The 19,998-nt window shown below is 47.3% G+C and overlaps 1 protein-coding gene across 8 annotated transcripts in view; it reads left to right on the forward strand.

Moving 5' to 3' along the window:
* ATG7 (autophagy related 7) overlaps positions 1-19,998 on the forward strand; it is a 265,262-nt gene that overhangs the window by 64,989 nt on the left and 180,275 nt on the right. For all 8 annotated transcript variants that reach the window (XR_006337502.1, XR_006337501.1, XM_043885779.1 and 5 more), the window contains 5 exons: positions 60-218; positions 5,475-5,669; positions 7,132-7,335; positions 7,778-7,893; positions 12,947-13,022. Coding sequence is in view for 6 of the 8 variants with exons in the window: in XM_043885779.1 (XP_043741714.1) it covers positions 60-218; positions 5,475-5,669; positions 7,132-7,335; positions 7,778-7,893; positions 12,947-13,022 (750 nt within the window). In the remaining 2 variants the exon portion in view is untranslated. The remainder of the gene's footprint in view (positions 1-59; positions 219-5,474; positions 5,670-7,131; positions 7,336-7,777; positions 7,894-12,946; positions 13,023-19,998) is intronic.

Below are 19,998 nucleotides of genomic sequence, written 5' to 3' on the forward strand. Positions count from 1 at the left end.
AGAGACACCCTGTGCAATGTCCATCAGAAACCCACCGCGATCCCCTGTTTCCCGTGCAGGGCTGGGGCGTCAGATGCATCACGTTCGTGGACAACGCCAGGATCTCCTACTCTAACCCCGTGAGGCAGCCGCTGTATGAATTTGAAGACTGCCTGGCGGGCGGGAAGCCCAAGGCCCTGGCGGCAGCAGACCGGCTGCAGAAGATCTTCCCCGGAGTGGTACGTTGGTGCTGGGTGCTGAGAACATCAGGGCTTTTTGCCAGGGCCTGTCCGTGTTTAAGTGTTAATCACATAGGAATCAGGCCCTACCGGGATGGAGGGAACAGAGACAGACATCAGTCACTTACTGCCGGGGCCTCATCGTGTGTTTCTTTAGGAACCTCTGTTTCCTCATCTCAGAAGTGGGGATTACAAGAACAAAATAAAACCCTCATATATTATTGTGAAACCAACATGGAGGCTATATGACAAAGTGTTTTATAAGTTACAAAGCACAGAGTTGAGGAATTTGGGGGTCCGCATGGTGTTAGATACTGCCTTGTTCCAAAGGGATTTATCCACTTTGGATATTGGATCCAGTGTAGGATATGATCTCCCTCATGGCCAGGATGCCTGATGGTTAGTACAGGTTTATGAAATTAGATATAGTCTGCACAAGAAAGATCTGGCAAAATGTTCAGCCTTTTACTCTAGCCAATGCTTATCCTTGACGTCTGTCATTTACTTTGAAAACGGTGAGAGGCAAGTCGTTCAGCTCATTTGGTTAAACATCTGGCCATGTTTTTGAGGTTATCCAGCAGAACAGATTCTGCATCTTGCATGCTTTGTTGATTTGCGTGACAGAGGTTAGCTCAGGTGTCCCCAAAGCATCTGCTTCTACTGAAAGTGCCACAAGAGGCTCTCAGTGCTGGCTTAAAAATAGAAGAAAAAAAAAAAAAAGCCTGCTTTCTTAAGGTTTCTCTGTTCAGTCACTGAGCATTAGATTCATTCATTTTCAGCCTTTGCTTTAAAAGCGACTTTGGCCCTTTTGTCCATTTCACCAGAAGAATGTCATCTCTTGGGTTTGATTCAGTGGGACTGACTGAGCCCTCTGTACCCAGCTAGGTGCTGGGTGACAAGAGGGAGAAGAATAAGTTACACCCCATCGTTGAGGAGACCTCTTAGTTACGTTTCTGCTGTGACGACATTACACATCACACACTCCCAGCATCCAAGTGGCTTACAATCATGAACCCTGATTTCATGTTTGCAGGTCTGCGGTTCGTCGTGGCTTAGTGGCTGGGCTGGACTGGACTCTGGCTTTGAGTCCTGTTCCAGTCTGCCCTGTATGTCATAATTCCAAAGTCTAGGCTCCAGGAGCAATGGTCAGCTGGTCCTGCTCTCGTTACGATAGAAGGTGGAAGTGTAAAGGAGTTGGTCAGCCTACCAGCACTTCCTGTGTCTCTTAAAGTCTCAGCAGTGTCCTCTATCGCCGTCGCCAGAGCAGGTCACAGGGCCAGGCCCCAAGTCAGTGGGGTTGGTCCGGATACTCTGCCTACCTGGTGGGAGGTCCTGCAAAGCCGTGTGGCTAAGGGTGTGGACACATAATTCTATTAGAGGTGGGCAGTGCATAGTCAGGAAGAATAATCCATTCTATCACCGGAGACAGACCTGGCTTTGAATCTGAGCTCTGCCTGAGATTTTTGCTCACTCAAATCCTAGCCATGGTCTGTGACCCAATGCAGTTCCCCCTATTTTATTTGTTCAGTTATCCTATGACTTACTCATTCATCATACGTTTATTTAAGGCCTGCCATGTGCTAGGGGCTGGGGAACAAGGCAGACGAACTTCCCTGCCTGGAGCTGAGAGTCTAATGGGGGATGTGGTCAAGAAACTAATTTCATGAATGGCTACACTTGTAATAAGTGCACGAAGCGGGAGCTCAGTGGCTGTGGGAATGTTTAGCAGGTACACCTGACCTGGAACAGACTTCCTTGAGGAAGCTAAGCCCTGAGACACGGGTGAGAGTTAGCTAGACCAGGGCGGACAGAGCAGCCTGTGCAGATGCTGAGGTAGGACACAGCCTGTGCCTCTGTGGACAGAAAGGAAGTCGGGCTGGCTGCGGCATGGGGTCAAGAAAGAGACTCAGAGCTAGGGCCTCAGCAAGGGCCGGGTCATGCTGGGCCTTAGAGTTCAGGTTCCCCTTTTCTTGAAAGCATCAGCCCACCAGGACCCTTCGTACGTTCAATTTAGTATAGTTTTTCATTCAACAGATACTGCCTCATCACCTTCCTTACACCAGGCCCCAGATAGGAGGCTAGTCTAAGTGAAGAAGACATGAAAAGAGGTGAAAAGAACTCAGCCACAAATAATATTCGTAATCCTAGGGTGGAATTCATTGAATAGGGAAACAACTGACCTTGAATCAATCAAGTAACCACTTGAGGTCACCGTTTCCCCCGCAAAGGTGAGGCAATAAAATGTAGGGTTGTAGAGCCACACTGAGGGTTTTAAAATCCATCTCTGGACATCTGTTTCCAACCCTGATGAGTGACTGATGGACTGGCTCTCCTGCCATGATGCATCTACTGGTTCTGCACCTGGGTAGACTGTGTAAAATGACTTGGCAGAAGCTGACCAGCAGGCAGTGAGAGACTGTGGGCTCAGAAAGAAGTGTTTGTCCCAATTTATTGCACGGAGGCATTTTTTAGCCCTTGTCAGAGCCCACAGGGAGCCCAAGGAGGTATTGTTGATCTTGATGAGCTGAGGAAACAGAGATGAGAATTCAGAGCAGCCAGGCAGCTGAAACTTTAGGACAGAATATCAGACCTGCGCGAGCCGTGCAGGGAAGGAGTTCCAGAAGAGTGTCTGGGCAGCAGCACCTTGAGGCTTCGCACGTTCTCAGGGCAGGACTCCGTAATCTGGGCGGGAAGCACCGTGAGTCTGCTGTGGGCAGAATGGGGTTCCAGAGCCCCTACAGGCTGCAAGGCACCGGAGTCCCAGACATCCAGAAGGGAGAGACCTCTCTGGCCACTCTGGGCCCTTAGGTGACACCCCAGTGAGGCTACAGAACTAAACATAAAAACTGGAACTAGAGAGCTTCTACAAGAGAGAAGCCTGGTGATCCTGTGATGACAGAGATTCCTAGCACCATGGAAATACTGATCATAAGTGAGAAAATGGATGAGTAGGACTTCATCGAAATTTTAAGTTTCTGCTTCTCAAAAGATGTTGATAAGAGAACACAAAGGCTGACCCAAACTAAAACTACTCACAGTACACGTATTTGGCAAACAACCTATATCCGAGATACATGAGCAACTCCTGCTACCCGATAGTAAGACAGGCAAACCTTTTTTTTTGTAAGGGACTGAAGGGTTGGGCCAGCACGGCTTCCTAGGGAAGGTGTGTGCGTGGCCAGTGAACACATGTCGTGCTCAACACCATCAGTAGTCATCATGGGCTGTGAGTCAGGCCCATGAAGACATATCCCTGCACATGCACTGAAATGACTACAGTTAGAAGACTGGCAGTGCTAAATGGTGGGAGGGTGAGGGGCACCCACAGCTCTCACACTCTGGGGGCAGAGGTCCTGGGGATTGACTGCGGAAGGTAGAAGAGCGTTGCCTGGATAATAGTCGATGCCCTGAGGGGCGTGTGCAGTGGTTAATTCGCAGCTTGTCAAAACACATCAAACTGGACACGCGAGGTCCATCCGTGTACCTCACTTGCTGTACATTATCGCTCGCCCTGGCTGCACGTTTGAGTCATCTGGAGAGTTTTAGAAAATATCCATCCCTGGGCCCACTCTCAGAGACTCCAGTTGAAATGGTCTGGGGAAAAGCCTGGGCATTAGGAATTTAAGCAGCTCTCTAGGTGGTTCTGATGTACAGCCAAGGCTGAACACTACTGTGCTGGCAGCTTGCTGAATTCCAGCCTCAGACCTGTGGGCCTCAGTGGCGGGCCGGGAGCCAGTGCTCCTCCGCAGACTCAATGGCTGGAGCTTTAGCAAGCAGAGATTCATTCAGGTTAGCCAAGTAGATGGGGGTGAGGGTCTGAATTATTCAGAAGGTCAGAATTGGGGGTGAGTAATTACGCTTTAATCTTGGTGTCGTTAAAATTCCCAGGCAATAACTTTGTGGATCGAGCAACCATCACTTAAAACACGTTGTCTGTTGTAAATACGACAGTAAGGTATTATCGTTGTTATTACGGTGGTTGCTGCTTTTCTTACTGTTCATTACGGTATTAGGTATGCAGCAGATACACTGTACTTAAGGAATGAATGAATGAGTGAGTGAATTATGAGGTCCTGAGAGGTATCTTTGTGGTGTCCTCGTTAAAATGGACTTGTTTTGAACCTTCTTAACTGAAGTTCTTTCTGCCTGGCATCTTTTGCGGCAACCTTTTTTTCCCCCCTGCTCAATTCTTTTTGAAATTTTTGCTGTTATTACGACTGTGCCTTTCTTGAATTCCAGATATTAGGTTTGGTAAAGAAAATAGCATCCACTTACAAAACAGGTTTTCCTTTGTAAAGGGGCCTACTGCCGTGCCCCCTGCGCTGCTTCTGCAGGGTGTGAGCGGTCTCGACAAATAAAAAAGCTGGTGTTTTCACACGCTTCCCTGTGGCAGGGCTATGCAGGGGATTGGGTGTGCAGTTTGTGATTCTAGAACACTTTCTTTTCTGGGAAAAGTCAATGTCCCTGGCTTCACTGGCACGCATATGTGACTCACAGTTCATCTGCCAACACATTGTGGAGCCAGCAGGGGACAAAAGGTAAGTTACAGAGCTCCTAAAGGCCCCATGATACGTCTTGAGCCTTGAGAACCCAGGTTACTCTACCAGCCCCTCTACCCCTCAGACTAATATCTTCACATTCCTAAGTCTAGTTTTCTGATCAGTGAGCAAGGAGAATCTTTCAGTTTTGAGGGTTTTATTTGTTTTTAATGCATATGGCCCCTGATAAAATTAAGGCAAGACTCTCAGCCATCCTAATCTTAGGTGAATTTTGTTAAATTATTTCCGATTGTGACATCCCTTTTGGAGGTGTTCCATACTAAGAAAGCAGAGTGGAGGGCAATCTGGAGACAAGTGGAGAGACAGTCCGGCTGGACCGAGGGCCTTGGGGAAGCCGAGGGCATTGTGATGACATGCCTTGGCCCCAGGTTGTAGGAAAGAGACAGTTCTGTCCAGTGTCTGCTTTGTCCACACGGGAAGTGCCTCCCCCAACCCCTGCCACTTTGGAGATAGATCCGTGTGTCTCTGCTGCCCTGTCCAGCCTTAGGGGCCTGCGATGCCAGGACAGCTGGTCTGGGTCGCAGAGGTGAAGAAGGTGGGGAGCTCAGCTGGCAGAAGGCTGAGGCAGCATGGTCGTGATGGGGAGATGTCAGGTTGTAAGTGGCCCTGCGTGCTCAAGGTGACGGGGAGATGCAGGCTCTGGGATCCCACCTGTCGCTTTGCCTCAGAAACCCCCCCTCTCTGGGTGTGTCCCCAGAACGCCAGAGGGTTCAACATGAGCATCCCCATGCCGGGGCACCCCGTGAACTTCTCCAGCGTCACCCTGGAGCAGGCCCGCAGGGACGTGGACCAGCTGGAGCAGCTCATCGACGACCACGACGTCGTCTTCCTGTTGATGGACACCCGGGAGAGCCGGTGGCTGCCTGCCGTCATCGCCGCGAGCAAGAGAAAGGTAGGGTGGGGCCCCATCTCCCAGGGCGGAGTGCCCCCCATTCTGCCCCCACCTCCGGAGCAGAGGGATGTTTGTGTGGCCTGCTGACCCAAGGCCAAGGGCTTCCTCCGCAGACCATGTGCCTCATGCACCATCATGTAGCCCAGATGTTACCCTGTGAGCCCCGTGCCCTGGCGGGGCCACTCTGCTTACAGTGGAACGTGAGCTCCCAGAGGACGCAGACTCCGGCTCATTCAGCACGGTCGGGCCAGTGACAACTTGAAGGGCCGCAAGAATGAATGGTTCAGGAAGTCAGGGTGCATACACATGATAGAATAGTATGTAACCAGTCACAGTTATGCCGTCAAAGAATTTTAATATAATGGAAAATACTACATAGTTAAATAAGTATATATATATATGTATCTTACGTCAGTTATGTTTATGTATATGAAGATATCCATGTCTGTTTATCAAAGAATGGGGGTGGCAAGAGAAAGGGAGAAAGAGAGGAGGGGGATGGGCGAGAGAGAAAATAAAAATACCTCGGACTATTATTATAACTGTTAGGGCTGTGAGATTCTGAGTGATTTTTGTTGTCTTTTCTGGTGTGGTTTTCTTTGATTTTTTCAGTGTTCTATGTAAACAGAAATTTGGGAGAATAAGTCAATTTATGACTAACAAGTTATTATAGTATTAAATGAAAAGAAGCTTTCCTTGAAAACCTGTGTGAAGGGTGAATTATATGACATGAAAAAAATCTATGAAATTTATGGAAAAAAAAAATCTCTGTAGAAATGACAAATGACAACATAATGCTGCAAAGAATGGCTTTGAGAACTCTGGAGACTTAGTTTTATATACCTTCCTTCTTATCAGCTAAGCGACCTTGGGCAAGTTGTAGAAATAACCTTTCTGACTTTCAGCATCTTCTTCTATAAGTAAGAAATGTTTGCTGGGAGTTTTAAATGAAACCAAGAGATAATTTATGTTAACCACTTGTCAAGTCTTTTGCGCTTAGTAAGCCCTCAGTCTTGGGTAGCTGTTACCAACATTGTTGTTGTTGCGTTGCTAAGCTGTGTCTAACTCTTTGTGACCGCATGGACTGCATGATGCCAGGCTTCCCTGTCTATCACTGCCTCCCAGAGTTTGCTCAAATTCATGTCCACTGAAGTCAGCAGTGTTATCTAACCGTCTCATCCTTTGTTATCCCCTTCTCCTCCTGCCTTCAATCTTTCCCAGCATCAGGGTCTTTTCTGATGAGTCGGCTCTTTGCATCAGGTGGCCGAAGTATTGGAGCTTCAGCATCAGTCCTTCCAATGAATATTCAGGGTTGAATACCAACATTAGCTTATAGAACCTAATTACAATCGAACAGAAACACTACGAAACAAGTTTTTTAAGTTGACCCAATATGCAGTTAGCCATGGCCTAAAATGTAAGCGTCTCTTACCTCTGGTCTTTTATTCCTTGGAACTCACAGCTGGTCATCAATGCTGCCTTGGGATTTGACACCTTCGTTGTCATGAGACACGGCCTGAAGAAGCCCAGGCATCAGGGAGCCGGGGACTTGTGTCCCAGCTACCCCGTGGCATCTGCCGACCTCCTGGGCTCATCGCTGTTTGCCAACATCCCTGGCTACAAACTTGGCTGCTACTTCTGCAACGATGTGGTGGCCCCAGGGGATGTAAGTGGATTTCTTTGTTGTTGCAGGTATCTCCTACAGCCGTCTTGCCCACTAGGGCAAAGAGACCCAGCTCTTTCCTTTAAGACTGTTTATAATATTGTCTTTTAACGAAGAGAAAAATCTTCTTATTTGGGGATGTGGCATTATCCCTCGTGAGCCTTGCTTGGCATCATAGACTGTGTACAGCTGTGCCCTGCTCACCAGTGTCTCCGGGGCACTCAAGGGTTTTTAAGAGTATTACCTCATTTAGTTACCTAACAGGTATATTTTGTTTTTCTTGGTACTCGCAAGACATGGTATTATGTGAGGCCGACTGATCTCTGCCAACAGTGAGTGTCTGGCTGTGTCATAGAGCTTAACCATGGAGGAGTTGCATGCCCCTGATAACTTGCCTTGGGTGGAAAAGAACTTTGCGTTCACGTCCATGACTGTTTCTCCGTAGTCAACCAGAGACCGGACCTTGGACCAGCAGTGCACCGTGAGTCGTCCGGGACTAGCCATGATCGCAGGGGCGCTGGCGGTGGAGTTGATGGTTTCCGTTCTGCAGCATCCCGAAGGGTGAGTTTCCCGTTTAGAGATGGCTGTTGAGACAAAGACAGCTTCTGTATCTCCCTTGACCTTTTCTCAGTCTGACTTTTTTCTGAGAATTGTGTTGTTCTTTCCACTCTCAAAAAAACAAGATTAAAAAAGAAACAACCTGGTTTGATCCTTTGGGCTGGTAAACTTGTCATGTGATGTTTGGAGCTGTGTCTCTGCGTCCTTGTAGAACTGAACTCTCCTAGGGTTATTTGGTAATGGATGATAAGGAAGGATAAAAATTTTCATAGGGGCTTTAGGACCTTCCTGCTTTCATTCTGTTATATATTATTTTTGATCTTCTTAGCTCTTAGCATTTGAAAGGCAGTACATGAATCACATATGATAGGACTTGGATTTGGCTGTATGTAACAGATCCATCTTCAGTGACTTAGTCAGATGGGCAAGGTTTTATTTTCTCATGCAGCAAGAAGCTCAGAGGCAGGCCCCCAGACAGGGGTTCCCATGCACCGTCAGACACTGTGTTTCTTGATCATTCACCCAGCCACTCTTGGCTTTCTTCCTTATGCTTGTCCTGTTGTGGTCACAGGATGAGTGCTCTGCCTTCAGGGTTGCTTCTGTGTTACAGTTAAGAAGAAAGGAGTGACTAAAGGATGCAAGCTGTGCTCATCTGAGGCTCTCCCCCACCACCCTGCTTTTTTTGGCCATGTTCTGCAGCATGTGGGATCTTAGTTCCTAACCAGGAATTGAACCTGTGCCTCCTGCAGTGGAAGCATGGAATCTTAACCACTGGACCTCCAGGGAAGTCCCCGAGGCTGACCCCCTTTAAATGGCTCTCCAGGAAGACTTATACGTTAATTCTAAAACTCGTATATAACTTGACCTTGCCCTTACAACTGCAAGGAAGACGGACAAATGTAGTTCTTTGACTGGGCACATTGCCTCTGAATGAAACTATGATGAGATAGGAAAGGAGAATGGATGTTGGGCAGGCACCCAGCAGTGTCTACACACTCATTAAAAAAAATTCTGTATATATTTAAACCCTAGAAGATACTGTTATTGTTACATAGTTGGGTTCATTTAATTTTGTTATTATTTTCCATTTTTTGACTTTGCTTTCTATGTCCTTGAGCTTCTATCCTAGGTCATTTTCCTTCTGCTGAAAGAACACCCTTTATCATTTCCTTTAGAAATGCCAGTGACAAAGATGTTTTAGTTTTTGTCTGTCTAAAAAATGCCTTTGTTTTATCTTTGTGCTGAAAAATATTTTTGCCATGTACAGAATTCTAGACTGGTTCAGTTCAGTTCAGTCTCTCAGTCTTGTCTGACTTTTTGTGACCCCATGGACTGCAGCACACCAGGCCTTCCTGTCCATCACCAACTCCCGGAGTTCACCCAAACTCATATCCAGTGAGTTGGTGATGCCATCCAACCAGCTCATCCTCTGTCGTCCCCTTCTCCTCCTGCCTTCAATCTTTCCCAGCATCAGGGTTTTTTCCAGTGAGTCAGTTCTTCACGTCAGGTGGCCAAAGTATTGGAGTTTCAGCTTCAGCATCAGTCCTTCCAATGAACACTCAGGACTGATCTCCTTTAGGATGGACTGGTTGGATCTCCTCACAGTCCAAGGGACTCTCAAGAGTCTTCTCCAACACTACAATTCAAAAGCATCAGTTCTTCAGCGCTCAGCTTTCTTTATAGACCAACTCTCACATCCATACATGACCACTGGAAAAACCATAGCCTTGACTAGATGGACCTTTGTTGGCAAAGTAATGTCTCTGCTTTTAGTACGCTGTCTAGGTTGGTCACAACTTGTCTTTTAGCATGTTGGGAAAATAATCCTGTTGTCTCTGGCTGCCATTATTCTTGTTGAGGAGCCAGGTGTTTATCTCACTGCTGCTCCTTTGGTACAGTTGGGTTTTCTCCCCCTGCCCCTGCCCTCAGTTGCTTTTAAGATCTTCTCAATATTTCATTGGAAATATTTACGTAATTCTGTATTTATTATTATATACTTATTTCTGTGTTTATTCTGATTGTGCTTTCTAGTGCCTCTTGAATCCATGGCTTGATGTTTTTCAGCCATGGTGGAAAACTTTCTGCCATTATCTCCTAAAGCATTGCTTCTGCCTCTTTTTTGATTCTTTCCTTTTGAGTCCCCAGCTGCATGTCAGAATCCAATGATGTGCTTTTCTGTGTTTTCCATCATTATGTCTTTCCTTGCTTCAGTCTGGCTGTTTGCTTTTTGGCTTATCTTCCAGTTTACTGATTCTCTCTTCTATGTCTATTTGTTAAACTATCCACTGAGTTTTAAACTTCATTATTATATGTTTCAGTTCTACAATTTCTAGAAGTAATTTGATCTTATTTTACACATTTCCTGTTCTCTGCTGAAATTGTGACTTTTTTTAATTCTTTGAAAACATTTAATCATGTTTTCCTTTTAATTTTTATCAGATATGCCGATTAATGTGAGATCTCCTATGAGTATGCTCCTCTTGTCTATAGCTTTTATCTCCTCATATACCTGTTTTTTTTAAACGAAGCCTTTTTATTATAGAAAAATAAAACATATATGAAAAAAGACATATATTGTGTGTTACATACACACACACCATTTGTATATATATAAAAACTCCTTTGTATGCACCATCCATTTCAGTAATTACCAACACATGACCGGTCATCATTTATCTGTACTACTGTCCATGTTTTTTCTTCTTCCACTGACTTTAAAGCAAATCCCAAGACATAGTACTTCAGTCATAAAAATGTATCTATTCGGTATGTATCTCCACTATTTTTACATATAAAAACAAAGGCAGTTCCCTAATATCGCATATCCAGTAAGTATTTAAATTTCCTTAATTCCTGAATTTGCTTGGTTATCTGACTGAGTACTGGCCATTATGTGAAAAATTATATAGATGTTGTGATTTCCATTTCCTCCTGGGAAACTCCAAGTGGAGTGCCATCTTAGACCATCTTAGTCAGTTAGCACTGGTCTGTTTTCAGGTCCTCCCTTAGTCTGAGGATGTATCCCCGCCATGATCCCAACTCAAAGCCTGGGATATTCTCCAAGGTTCCTCCCTATGGGCAGACCTCAGCTCTAGACTGTACCATCAGCCCCATGAGTCAGTCAGGATCACTGTTCAGCTTCTGATCCTATGGCCACTGCTTTTGGAGACTGGCAGTCGCTTTCCCTGGGAACCTCTCCTCGCAAATGCCTAGGTCGCCTCTGTGGGCTTCTCGCCTCCCAGATAGCTTGGCTCCGTAACTCTCCCTTACCGTGGGAGCGCTGATGCTTCAAACATAGGGTTTTTTATACTTCGTCTAGCTTTGCTGTGTCTTCTCTATGGGAGGGCTGGTCTTAACTGCCTAGTCTACCAAGCCAACCAGTTAAAAAACAGTTTTCAGTTTATTCAGCTTTGTAATTTATTAAGCACCTATAGCATTATGCTTGCGTGTGAGAGGAAGGAAAGGAGTAGGCTGATGTGTTTTGGTTTGACTTGACCTTGGCCCTTTTGGTAGGCTCCGTATTCAACACATTGTGTGTATGTTATATCATGGATGTGAAAACTAGCACCTCTATGGTCCAGAGACCCTGCTTCTCCAGGCAAGGAAGATCTTACTTCATGACTTAAAAACAATAGAAGTAATTCATCTTTCATCTAGCAAAGAAAAGTGAGACAAAAATTAAATTAATTTAAAAAGAGTCAGTAATTAAAAAAAAAAGAAAAAAGGAAGGAAAAAAGGAAAGTAAAGACAACAAAGGAAAGAAAAAGAAAATTAATCAACAATTTAAGAGTCTCTCAATATCTGCTAGAGACAGTGCTGTCAAGGTTGTATGGTAAAGTCAGACTGGAGCCAAACACGTTTACGTCTGACTGTGTGACAGATACACTGTGACTTATCTTATATATTTTCAACACTGACCTAGTACTTACGTTGTGTTACGCTTTATTCTAAGCCCTTTACAAATATTAACTCATTTAATCCTCATAGCAAACATAATAGGAAAGAACTGTTATCTGTCCCATTTACCTTCTTCCTTCCTTCCTTCCTTTCTTTCTTTTTTTTGTCCCATTTTTGATGGGGAAACAGAGGCATAACCAAGATAACTATGTTGCTGAAATTCACGTAGCTGGTGAGCAGTAACCCTGGGATTTAGCTCAGCCCAGTTTGGCTGCAAACTCTGGCTTTAAGCACTCTGCTAAGATATGCTATTTGTAATACCGACACAGAAGAAGTGAACTTTTGAAAGGTTTGTTTTTCCAGTTGTTAGAAATCGACATATATTTACCGTATAACTCAGAGTTCTTCTGCATGCTTGGAAAGATGGCCGCTGTAGCATCGGTAGCATACGTAACTAGTATGGCTGCTTCAGTGTTGAATGGAAACAAACAGCTCTTTTGTCTTCCTCTCATCTTTCTCATCTCCCTGGCACCTGCGTTTTCTTATGGCCCCTGGACAGGAAGCACTGGGGATAAAATCTTTCAGAGCTGACTCCGAGTCCTTGACACCAACCCCACATCGGCCACTCAGCCACCTTTGCCATGGTCACGGGCTAGAACCAGGGCCCGTGTCGCATGTCTTCCGTGATGTAAGGAGACTCCACACTGTGGTTTGGGGTGGAGCACATCCGTTCTGCCCCATTAATTCCTCACTTTTCTTTCTCCTTCCTCCATGCAGTAGCAGGTACATCACCTCAAGAAGTTAAGGTCGGAAAGTTTTCTGTTTCAAAACAGCAGCAGCGTGCTGTGGTGTTTTACAAGACTCTTTCAGAGAACGAGAACTAATGTTTATCGGCAAATAGCTTGTGGCCACAAGCTCTGGTCTTTCTAACTTCAAAACACAGGCCTTTTTTTAAAAAAAAAAAACTATTCTTCTACCTTCCTCCCAGGAAAATTAGTTTTTTTATGTGTGTTTTTTTGTTTCCCTGGCTTGTGCTGCCTAGCAAAGGGTATTTCAGTTATCCTTATAAATCTTCCGCAGACCTTGTCTAGATCATCCTCACGGGAATTAAACATAAACTTCTCTGAAATGAGCAGCTCTCACCATTTCCCTTCCTCAGGGGCTACGCCATTGCCAGCAGCAGTGACGACCGCATGAATGAGCCGCCAACGTCCCTCGGCCTTGTGCCTCACCAGGTGAGTGAGCGGAAATGAAGCTGCAACTCCAGGCCCCCGCCCGGCGGTGCAGCAGGAAAGTATTTGGGGGTCACCTTACCATGCCGTCCTCCCGGCCCACCTCTCCCCCACCCTCCTGGCACTCCTGCTTCCTTGGAATTTATGAGCTTTATGAGCACCCAGAGGGGATCCCGGGCTGCAGAATGGTGACGAGAAGAAACCCTGAACGAACAGTACTATCCAGGCTCGATTTAGCATTTTTCATGTTGACTCAGGGCTTCAGGATGGAGTAGAACGAGAGAGAACGGGCTCTGGAGCCAACCAGACAGCAGCGTCAATCCCATCCCTGCAGTTATTAAGGTGGCCTTCCTTGGCCATGTCACCAAACTCGGAGCCTTAGTTTCCTTCTCTGTAAAATGTGGGCAGGAACACCGACCTCGGCTGGTAGCGGCAGAGATGAGAGGTGGGGTATAGGAAGGCCTCGGCGACAGCGCCTGGAGTGTCACAGCCCTCAGTAAATGATGCTGCCGGCTGTGTTGCTGCTGTTTGTTATTATCATCAACTCCTCAGCCAAAGAGCAGCCTTTCCGGGCATGCACGGTAAGACCATTAGAAGTGCACAGTGTCACCAAAAAGTGGGGCATCTTTTCAGAAAAAGAATCTGAGGCTTCCTAAGGAAGGCCTATGCCATAGAGAGTGAAAGAGAATGAAAAAGTTAAGTTTGTGCTCCCTCTGCACCAGTTTTTGTGACCATGCTTTTGGAGGTTTTCTGGTCTTGGAAGTCATCTGAGTTCTGTGCGTGTGTGTATTTCACTCTGTAGAGGAGGGCCATCTCATGAAAGCAGCGGTGAGAGTGCCCGACAGTCCTGTCTCGGGGGCCGTGAGGACAGACCCCCAGATGCGTGCGGAGAGCAGGGTGATTCACGCCAACCTCATTCACCTTTCTCTCTGCCTGTGCACACCTGCCCTGTCGTTTTCTGGTTGAGGGTCTGCATCAGAAGACAGGAAGTTACTTGTCCCCTTTCATAGAGAGAAGTAGTGGGTATGCTGAAATCCAAACCTCAGCATGGCACTCTGACCAGGGCTGGGTCTGAGGTTTTTGAGTGGAAGCGGCCCTGGCCTGCACATGGGGCGTTGTTGTTCAGTCACTAAGTCATGTCTGACTCTTTGCAACCCCATGGATTGCAGCACACTGGCCTCCTCTGTCCTCTGCTGTATCCAGCTGTCTGCTCAGATTCGTGTTCATTGATTCAGTGATGCCGTCCAATCATCTCGTCCTCTGTCGCCTCCTTCCACTGCCTTCCGACTTTCTCAACATCAGGGTCTTTTCCAGTGAGCCGGCTACTTGCATTATGTAGCAAAAGTATTGGAGCTTCAGCATCAGTCCTTCCAGTGAATATTCAGGGTTGATTTCCTTTAAGACTGACTGGTTTGATCTCCTTGCAGTCTAAGAGACTCTCAGAGTCTTCTCCCTTCACTTCAAGTCACCACCCTGGGCCACTTGGCACAAGTCGTCCGTCACAGCCTCACGTCAGGTCATTCACCTCCCCGAGCCTCAGTGTCCACGCCAGGTGCTCGACCTCGTGTCCAGAACTGTCTAAAATGATGAGGCTTTGTGAACCATGAAACACCATGCAGATGGGACTTTTCCAGCCTCCCTCGTTCAGGAGGGCATTTGTATGACATGAATGGGTTAACCTTTCCTGCAGAAGCACCTCAAGTAGGACCCAGCAGACCCTGCGCTGAGCCCCATGATGAGGAGGCAACCTTCCAGAGCCGGCCTCTGCTGGGGACGCGCTCACGTGAATCCCCACCTTTGCCTCTCTTCACAAGTTGCTGACCTTGAGGTGTCCCCTCCCCTCCTTCACAGATTTCATGCTAAGAAGGGCCTTAATTAAATTTTCAGTCATGCCCCCGCACCAGTTTCTGTCTTGAAGTCCTTGATGTTAAATTACCACAGTTGTGGTTTTCTCAGTGCTGAGGCCAGAGGGCACAACAAGAGTCTTTATAGAAGGGTTCCTGTGTCAAGATGCGTGCCCGTGTTTTTCAAGTACTATGGCAACTAATCCTCCTCAGTGTTACTCACCCCCGTGGGGCCTGGCGATTGTTTGTCAGTCACCCACTCTCCCACTTCTTTCTCCTCGTTTTCCAGCGTCTGAAGGATTATTTTGGTTGTTGGCCATCTCTTCATTTGGCCTTCTCAAAGGCTGAAGGGTAACGCAGCCATATATGGGAAAGGCCCAGTGCGTGCGGGTGACTGCTTGCTTACATTATTTCAAGTGTCAAGCCTTTATTTTTAGCCACTTTCTAAAAAAGACAGTGGGGAAAGAACTTTACGATTATTCAGGGTTGTGTGGTCCCAATTTAGAGGCTTTAAATTTCTTCCCTTTTTTTTTTTTCTTTTTGGAGTGGAGTGAGTCCATGTAAGCAGCCGTGCTTTGACTAGGAGACGTGGCATTTCCATGAACACGCTGGGCTGTGTTGCAGTACAGACTCAGCACCAGCACCGTCCCCTTCCCGGCTCTGCCCGACAAATGACTTCCTGTCGGGGAGGAGCTCCCGAGCCCCTCTGTGTGCGCTGTATACAGAGGGCGGCCCAGGACGTCCCCAGGCTCGCTTTTCTCCATTCCCCGAAGGAGGGCATTCATTAATTGGCCCCCGTGGAATGAGATGTAGTAGAAAAGTGATAGTCCTTGAATGGAGAATCCCAAAGCCACCCACCCACCAGCCAGTTGGTCGTATAATCTGGGGAAGCTTGCTTCACTTCCTGCTCTCATGTCTCTGCTTTCCCCAGGGTCAGACCTGGGAGACCTGGGGGTGACTTAGTCTATCTCTCTATGGGCCCACAGGCAGGCTTTGGCTCATCCAGAGACAGGCCAAGTGCAGGAAAAGTCTTCATGAAGACCCTGAAATTCAGTGATACCCAGCCTAGGCGGGGAAGAAACCCCAAAACCTCTTACTGCATTTGAAAACCGTGAAGAAACCATTTGAAGGTGAGAAAATAGGCTTATGGGTTTGTGCTTTTTAAAAAGCCTCCAGCCCGTTGTATGTAACCAGGATTCTACAAGCAGGCGGCCGTGAGTGTAAGCCCCTGTCTGTCTGTAATGCGCTTTTAATTTGTCACTTTTATCCACATATAAAATGCACACTATCACACAGATCATGAAATGTACAACTTGGATTATCATAGAATGAATACCACGTGTGTACCCAGCACACACATCAATGTGAAATCTTGTCAAGCACCCCCATAGCCCCTTTCATGCTTCTTCCAGTTATCATGGCCTTTCCAGTCAGAGACAAGCCTTTCTCGACTCTGAACACCTCGGGAAACTTCTATCTCATTTTGAACTCTGTAAATGAAATGATATGGTACATGCTGTTTGGAGTCTGGCTTCTTTTGTAGAAAGAACTTTGTCACTGTCGATCTTAGCATACTGTCGTTCCCTCTGCTGCTCGACGAGTGGGATCTTTTATTTATTTAATTTTATTTTTTAAAGAAGCTTGTCTTTTTCCTGGCTCCTGGGGTCACGACTGAGTTCTGTGAGGCCAGACCCCTCCTTTTCTGGTTCTTTGGTGGGAGGTGCAGTTCAGGAGTTAGCAAAAAACTGCCACTCCTGACGTCGCTGGGCAGTTGGTGTGCAGACTGGTGAGACAGACATGATGGAAATTTGCAGCCGATATAGCTCCTGGACATCCCTCAGAGAAGGAAAAGCGTCGTGGTGATTCAGTAGTTGTCCGAACACCACGGTCGTGAATCTAGCATTCCTGCTTTCATCCCACCGTGGACAAGGCCGTTCACCTTTTTAGTCTTTGTGTGAAGGTACTCTTGGTCCTCAAGCACTACTCAACGAAGACCCTTGATGGCTATGCCCCTCCTAGAGGTTTGGTCTTACCAACCCCATGGTTCTTTTGGCCTCTTGAGTTCTTTCTTTTAGTTAATTTCAGAAAAATAGGACAAAGCCCAAACTAGGGCAGGACCTGTGGAGGGACCAGCCTGGGAAATCTCCCCACCGAGACGAAAGCTGAGCTGGAGCTATGGGCTCCAGCTGCACCTCGGCCTGTCTTCACAGACTGTGCCCCACAAATTTTCAGGCCATTACCTTTTAATAAGGTGTCTGTTTGTTTTTGTTTTTTTTTAATTTTTTAAGATTTATTTTCTATTTGGCTGTGCTTGATCTTCGTTGCTGCAAGGGCTGCTCTCTAGTTGCAGTATATGGGCTTCTCTTGCAGAGGCTTCTCTTGTTGCGAGCTTTAGGGCCTGTGGGCTCCGTAGTTGTGGCTCCTGGGCTCTAGAACACAGACTCAATAGCTGAGGTGCTTAGGCCTAGTTGCCCCATGGCATGTGGGATCTTCCTGGACCAGTGATCAAACCCTCATCCCCTGTATTGGAAGGCAGATTCTTCACCACTGGGACCAGCAGGGAAGTTCCGGCTTGGGTATAATTTCATCAGTTGAAGGAGGTCACTCAGGCCCCACAAGTTTTGCTCACATGATAAGGCTGTCCTGTGTGGGAGGCCCACATGGCAGGGAACCTGAAGGCTCTATGATCATACAGAGGCAATTAGAATCCCAACTTTGCCTCTTCATTTCATTTTCATCAGCTCATTTGACAAAAGGGGTTTGAGGAGGTTCTTGCCACTTGTCAGTGTGACCTTGGGCATGTTACTGATCCTTTCTGAACTTCATATTTTAAATTAGTGGAATGGGCATAATAATACACTGGGATTAATGTACAGATTAAATTATAGTTTCTAAATACTAGCACACCCAAGAAGGGCATGGCAACCTTCTCCAGTACTCTTGCCTGGAGAATCCCCATGGACAGAGGAGCCTAGTGGGCTATAAATACAGTTCATGGGGTCACAAGGGTCAGGCACACACAAGTAAAGAATCTTAGTTCCCTGACCAGGGCTTGAACCCACTTTCCCCTACATTGCAAGGTGGATTCTTAACCACTGGACCACCAGGAAAAGTCCCTTCTTTCACTTTTCATTAAAATGGTAAAGTGGGAGCTTATCTACCCTCCTAAAAAGGAGGTTATAAGGAATCTCATAAAACTCCAGAAGCAGTGAGTGTGTAGGGAAGGGCTGGAGGGATTAGTCCCATCCTGCAGTGTTTTCCCAAGGACAATGCTGGCTCATTTCCAGCTTGCTGCTTCTGCACCTCGGTGGCCTGTCTTTGAGAGTGAGTGGTGGCTCAGTGGTGGTAGTTGGAGCCATTGTCCAAAACAAAGACCTTTGTGGTGCACCTAGGGTTTCGAAATTGCTAAACTCTGTTTTGGCATTGAATTTGGTTAAGATTCGTTTCAACATCCAAGAGCCTCGCGGAGTTTGGACTTAGTTCTTACTTACGCAAACTCCAAGCTCCAGAAGTATTGCCAGGCCTGCTGGAAACCAGTGTGAGGGTAGAGCAGGAGGTCCGCACTGTGGCTGAGCTGTGCCTTCTGAGAGCAGCTGTTTCTGTTTGTTTCTGGCCTTGGATCTTCACTTCCCATCCAGGCGAGATGGGCTCGGGGCTCCATGCTGCTTTTAACTCAGCTTAGGTGTAAATACCACCAGGGGTGGCCCAGTGGATGGGACCCCTTCCTATTCCTGATCTATTTATTTTGTGGCCAGTTAGGCATAAATGACCAAAGATAGTTTAGTCCACTCAGACCCTGATAGCAGCCATCTTCATCTTGAGTTTCTGATTTGGGGAGGGTGTCTGTTTCTTTGTTTCTTAGTTCCTCTGGTCTTTTTCTTTCTTCCTTCTTTTCTTTCTACCTTCTCCTTGCTTTTCAGCGTTCCCCCTACACTTTGGAGAGGAAGAAGAGAGCTCAGATCCCTGGCTTTGCTATGTGGTGCTTGTGGAATCTTGGGCAAGCCAAGCCACTCCCTAGGCTTCGATTTCTTTGTCTGGAACACGAGGGAGGTCACAGGATGGTAGTGAGACCACCGCAAGAGGAGTATGTGAAGACACTCCACAGAGCCAGACACACGGATGTTGTTATCTAGTCATTCAGTCGTGTCTGACTCTTTGTGACCCCATGGACTGCAGCCCACCAGGCTCTTCTGTCCATGGGATTTCCCAGGCAAGAGCACTGGAGTGGGGTGCCATTTCCTTCTCCAGGGGATCTTCCCCACCCAGGGATCAGACTTGCCTCTCCTGCATCGGCAGGCAGGTTCTTTGCTGCCGAGCCCCCAGGGATGTCACAGGGAGGGCATGTAATAAATGCTGGTCCTCGGCTCAGCCCCCCCGCCACCGTTTCCACATGAGGCCGGGACAGGCCCTCCTACACCACCTCCTAGGCTGGGAGGGAGCCGTCATTTCTGCGGAGGGATTGGGGGTAGCAGGGGAGGCAGGACCTCACAGGCCATGTACCCAGCGGCTGCAGAAAGCCCTTGAAAAGTCATAAGCTGAGCCATAAACCTGGTCAGGTTTCAGGTTTGGCTGCTGCACAGAGAATAGACCGGAGGAGGTGTTAGTGGATCTGGGTACAGAGTTGGAGCCCTTGAGCCTTTAAGTGGAAGACAGCCTAATCCAGGGGCTCCCCCATCTGGTGCGTCAGACTCTCCTTGGGAGCCGTGTCAGAATCCCCAGCCCCATTCCAGGTCCACTGCATGACAACCTCCAGGGACCTTCGGCATTTGAGAACGACGACTCGGCTTCAGTCTGTAAAAATGGCTTCTTGATGGCATCCTATGGGACAAAGTACATAGTCTGTCAAGTTAACACAAGCCGAATCCTGGTCTTTGAACATACTTTTTAAGTTTTGTACTCCCACGGACACTCGCTCTCCTTCCAAAAGGGCCCTTGACTCCTGGTCCCAGGCAGACCCCCGCCCCCAGCCAGCGGGGCTGATTAGACACGCACAGGTGCGCCTAATGGGCGGGGCCACCCCCCACTGTCCTGGGACCCACCTGCTCTGCGGCTTTTTGCTTTTTACATCATCTCTGCACGCACCTTACTCCTCCTGAGGACGGGAGCATGAGGCCCTGTTCAGTTCAATCGCTCCA

Source organism: Cervus elaphus, chromosome 24 (genome assembly GCF_910594005.1).
Source record: "Cervus elaphus chromosome 24, mCerEla1.1, whole genome shotgun sequence".
NCBI classification, from domain to species: domain Eukaryota; kingdom Metazoa; phylum Chordata; class Mammalia; order Artiodactyla; family Cervidae; genus Cervus; species Cervus elaphus.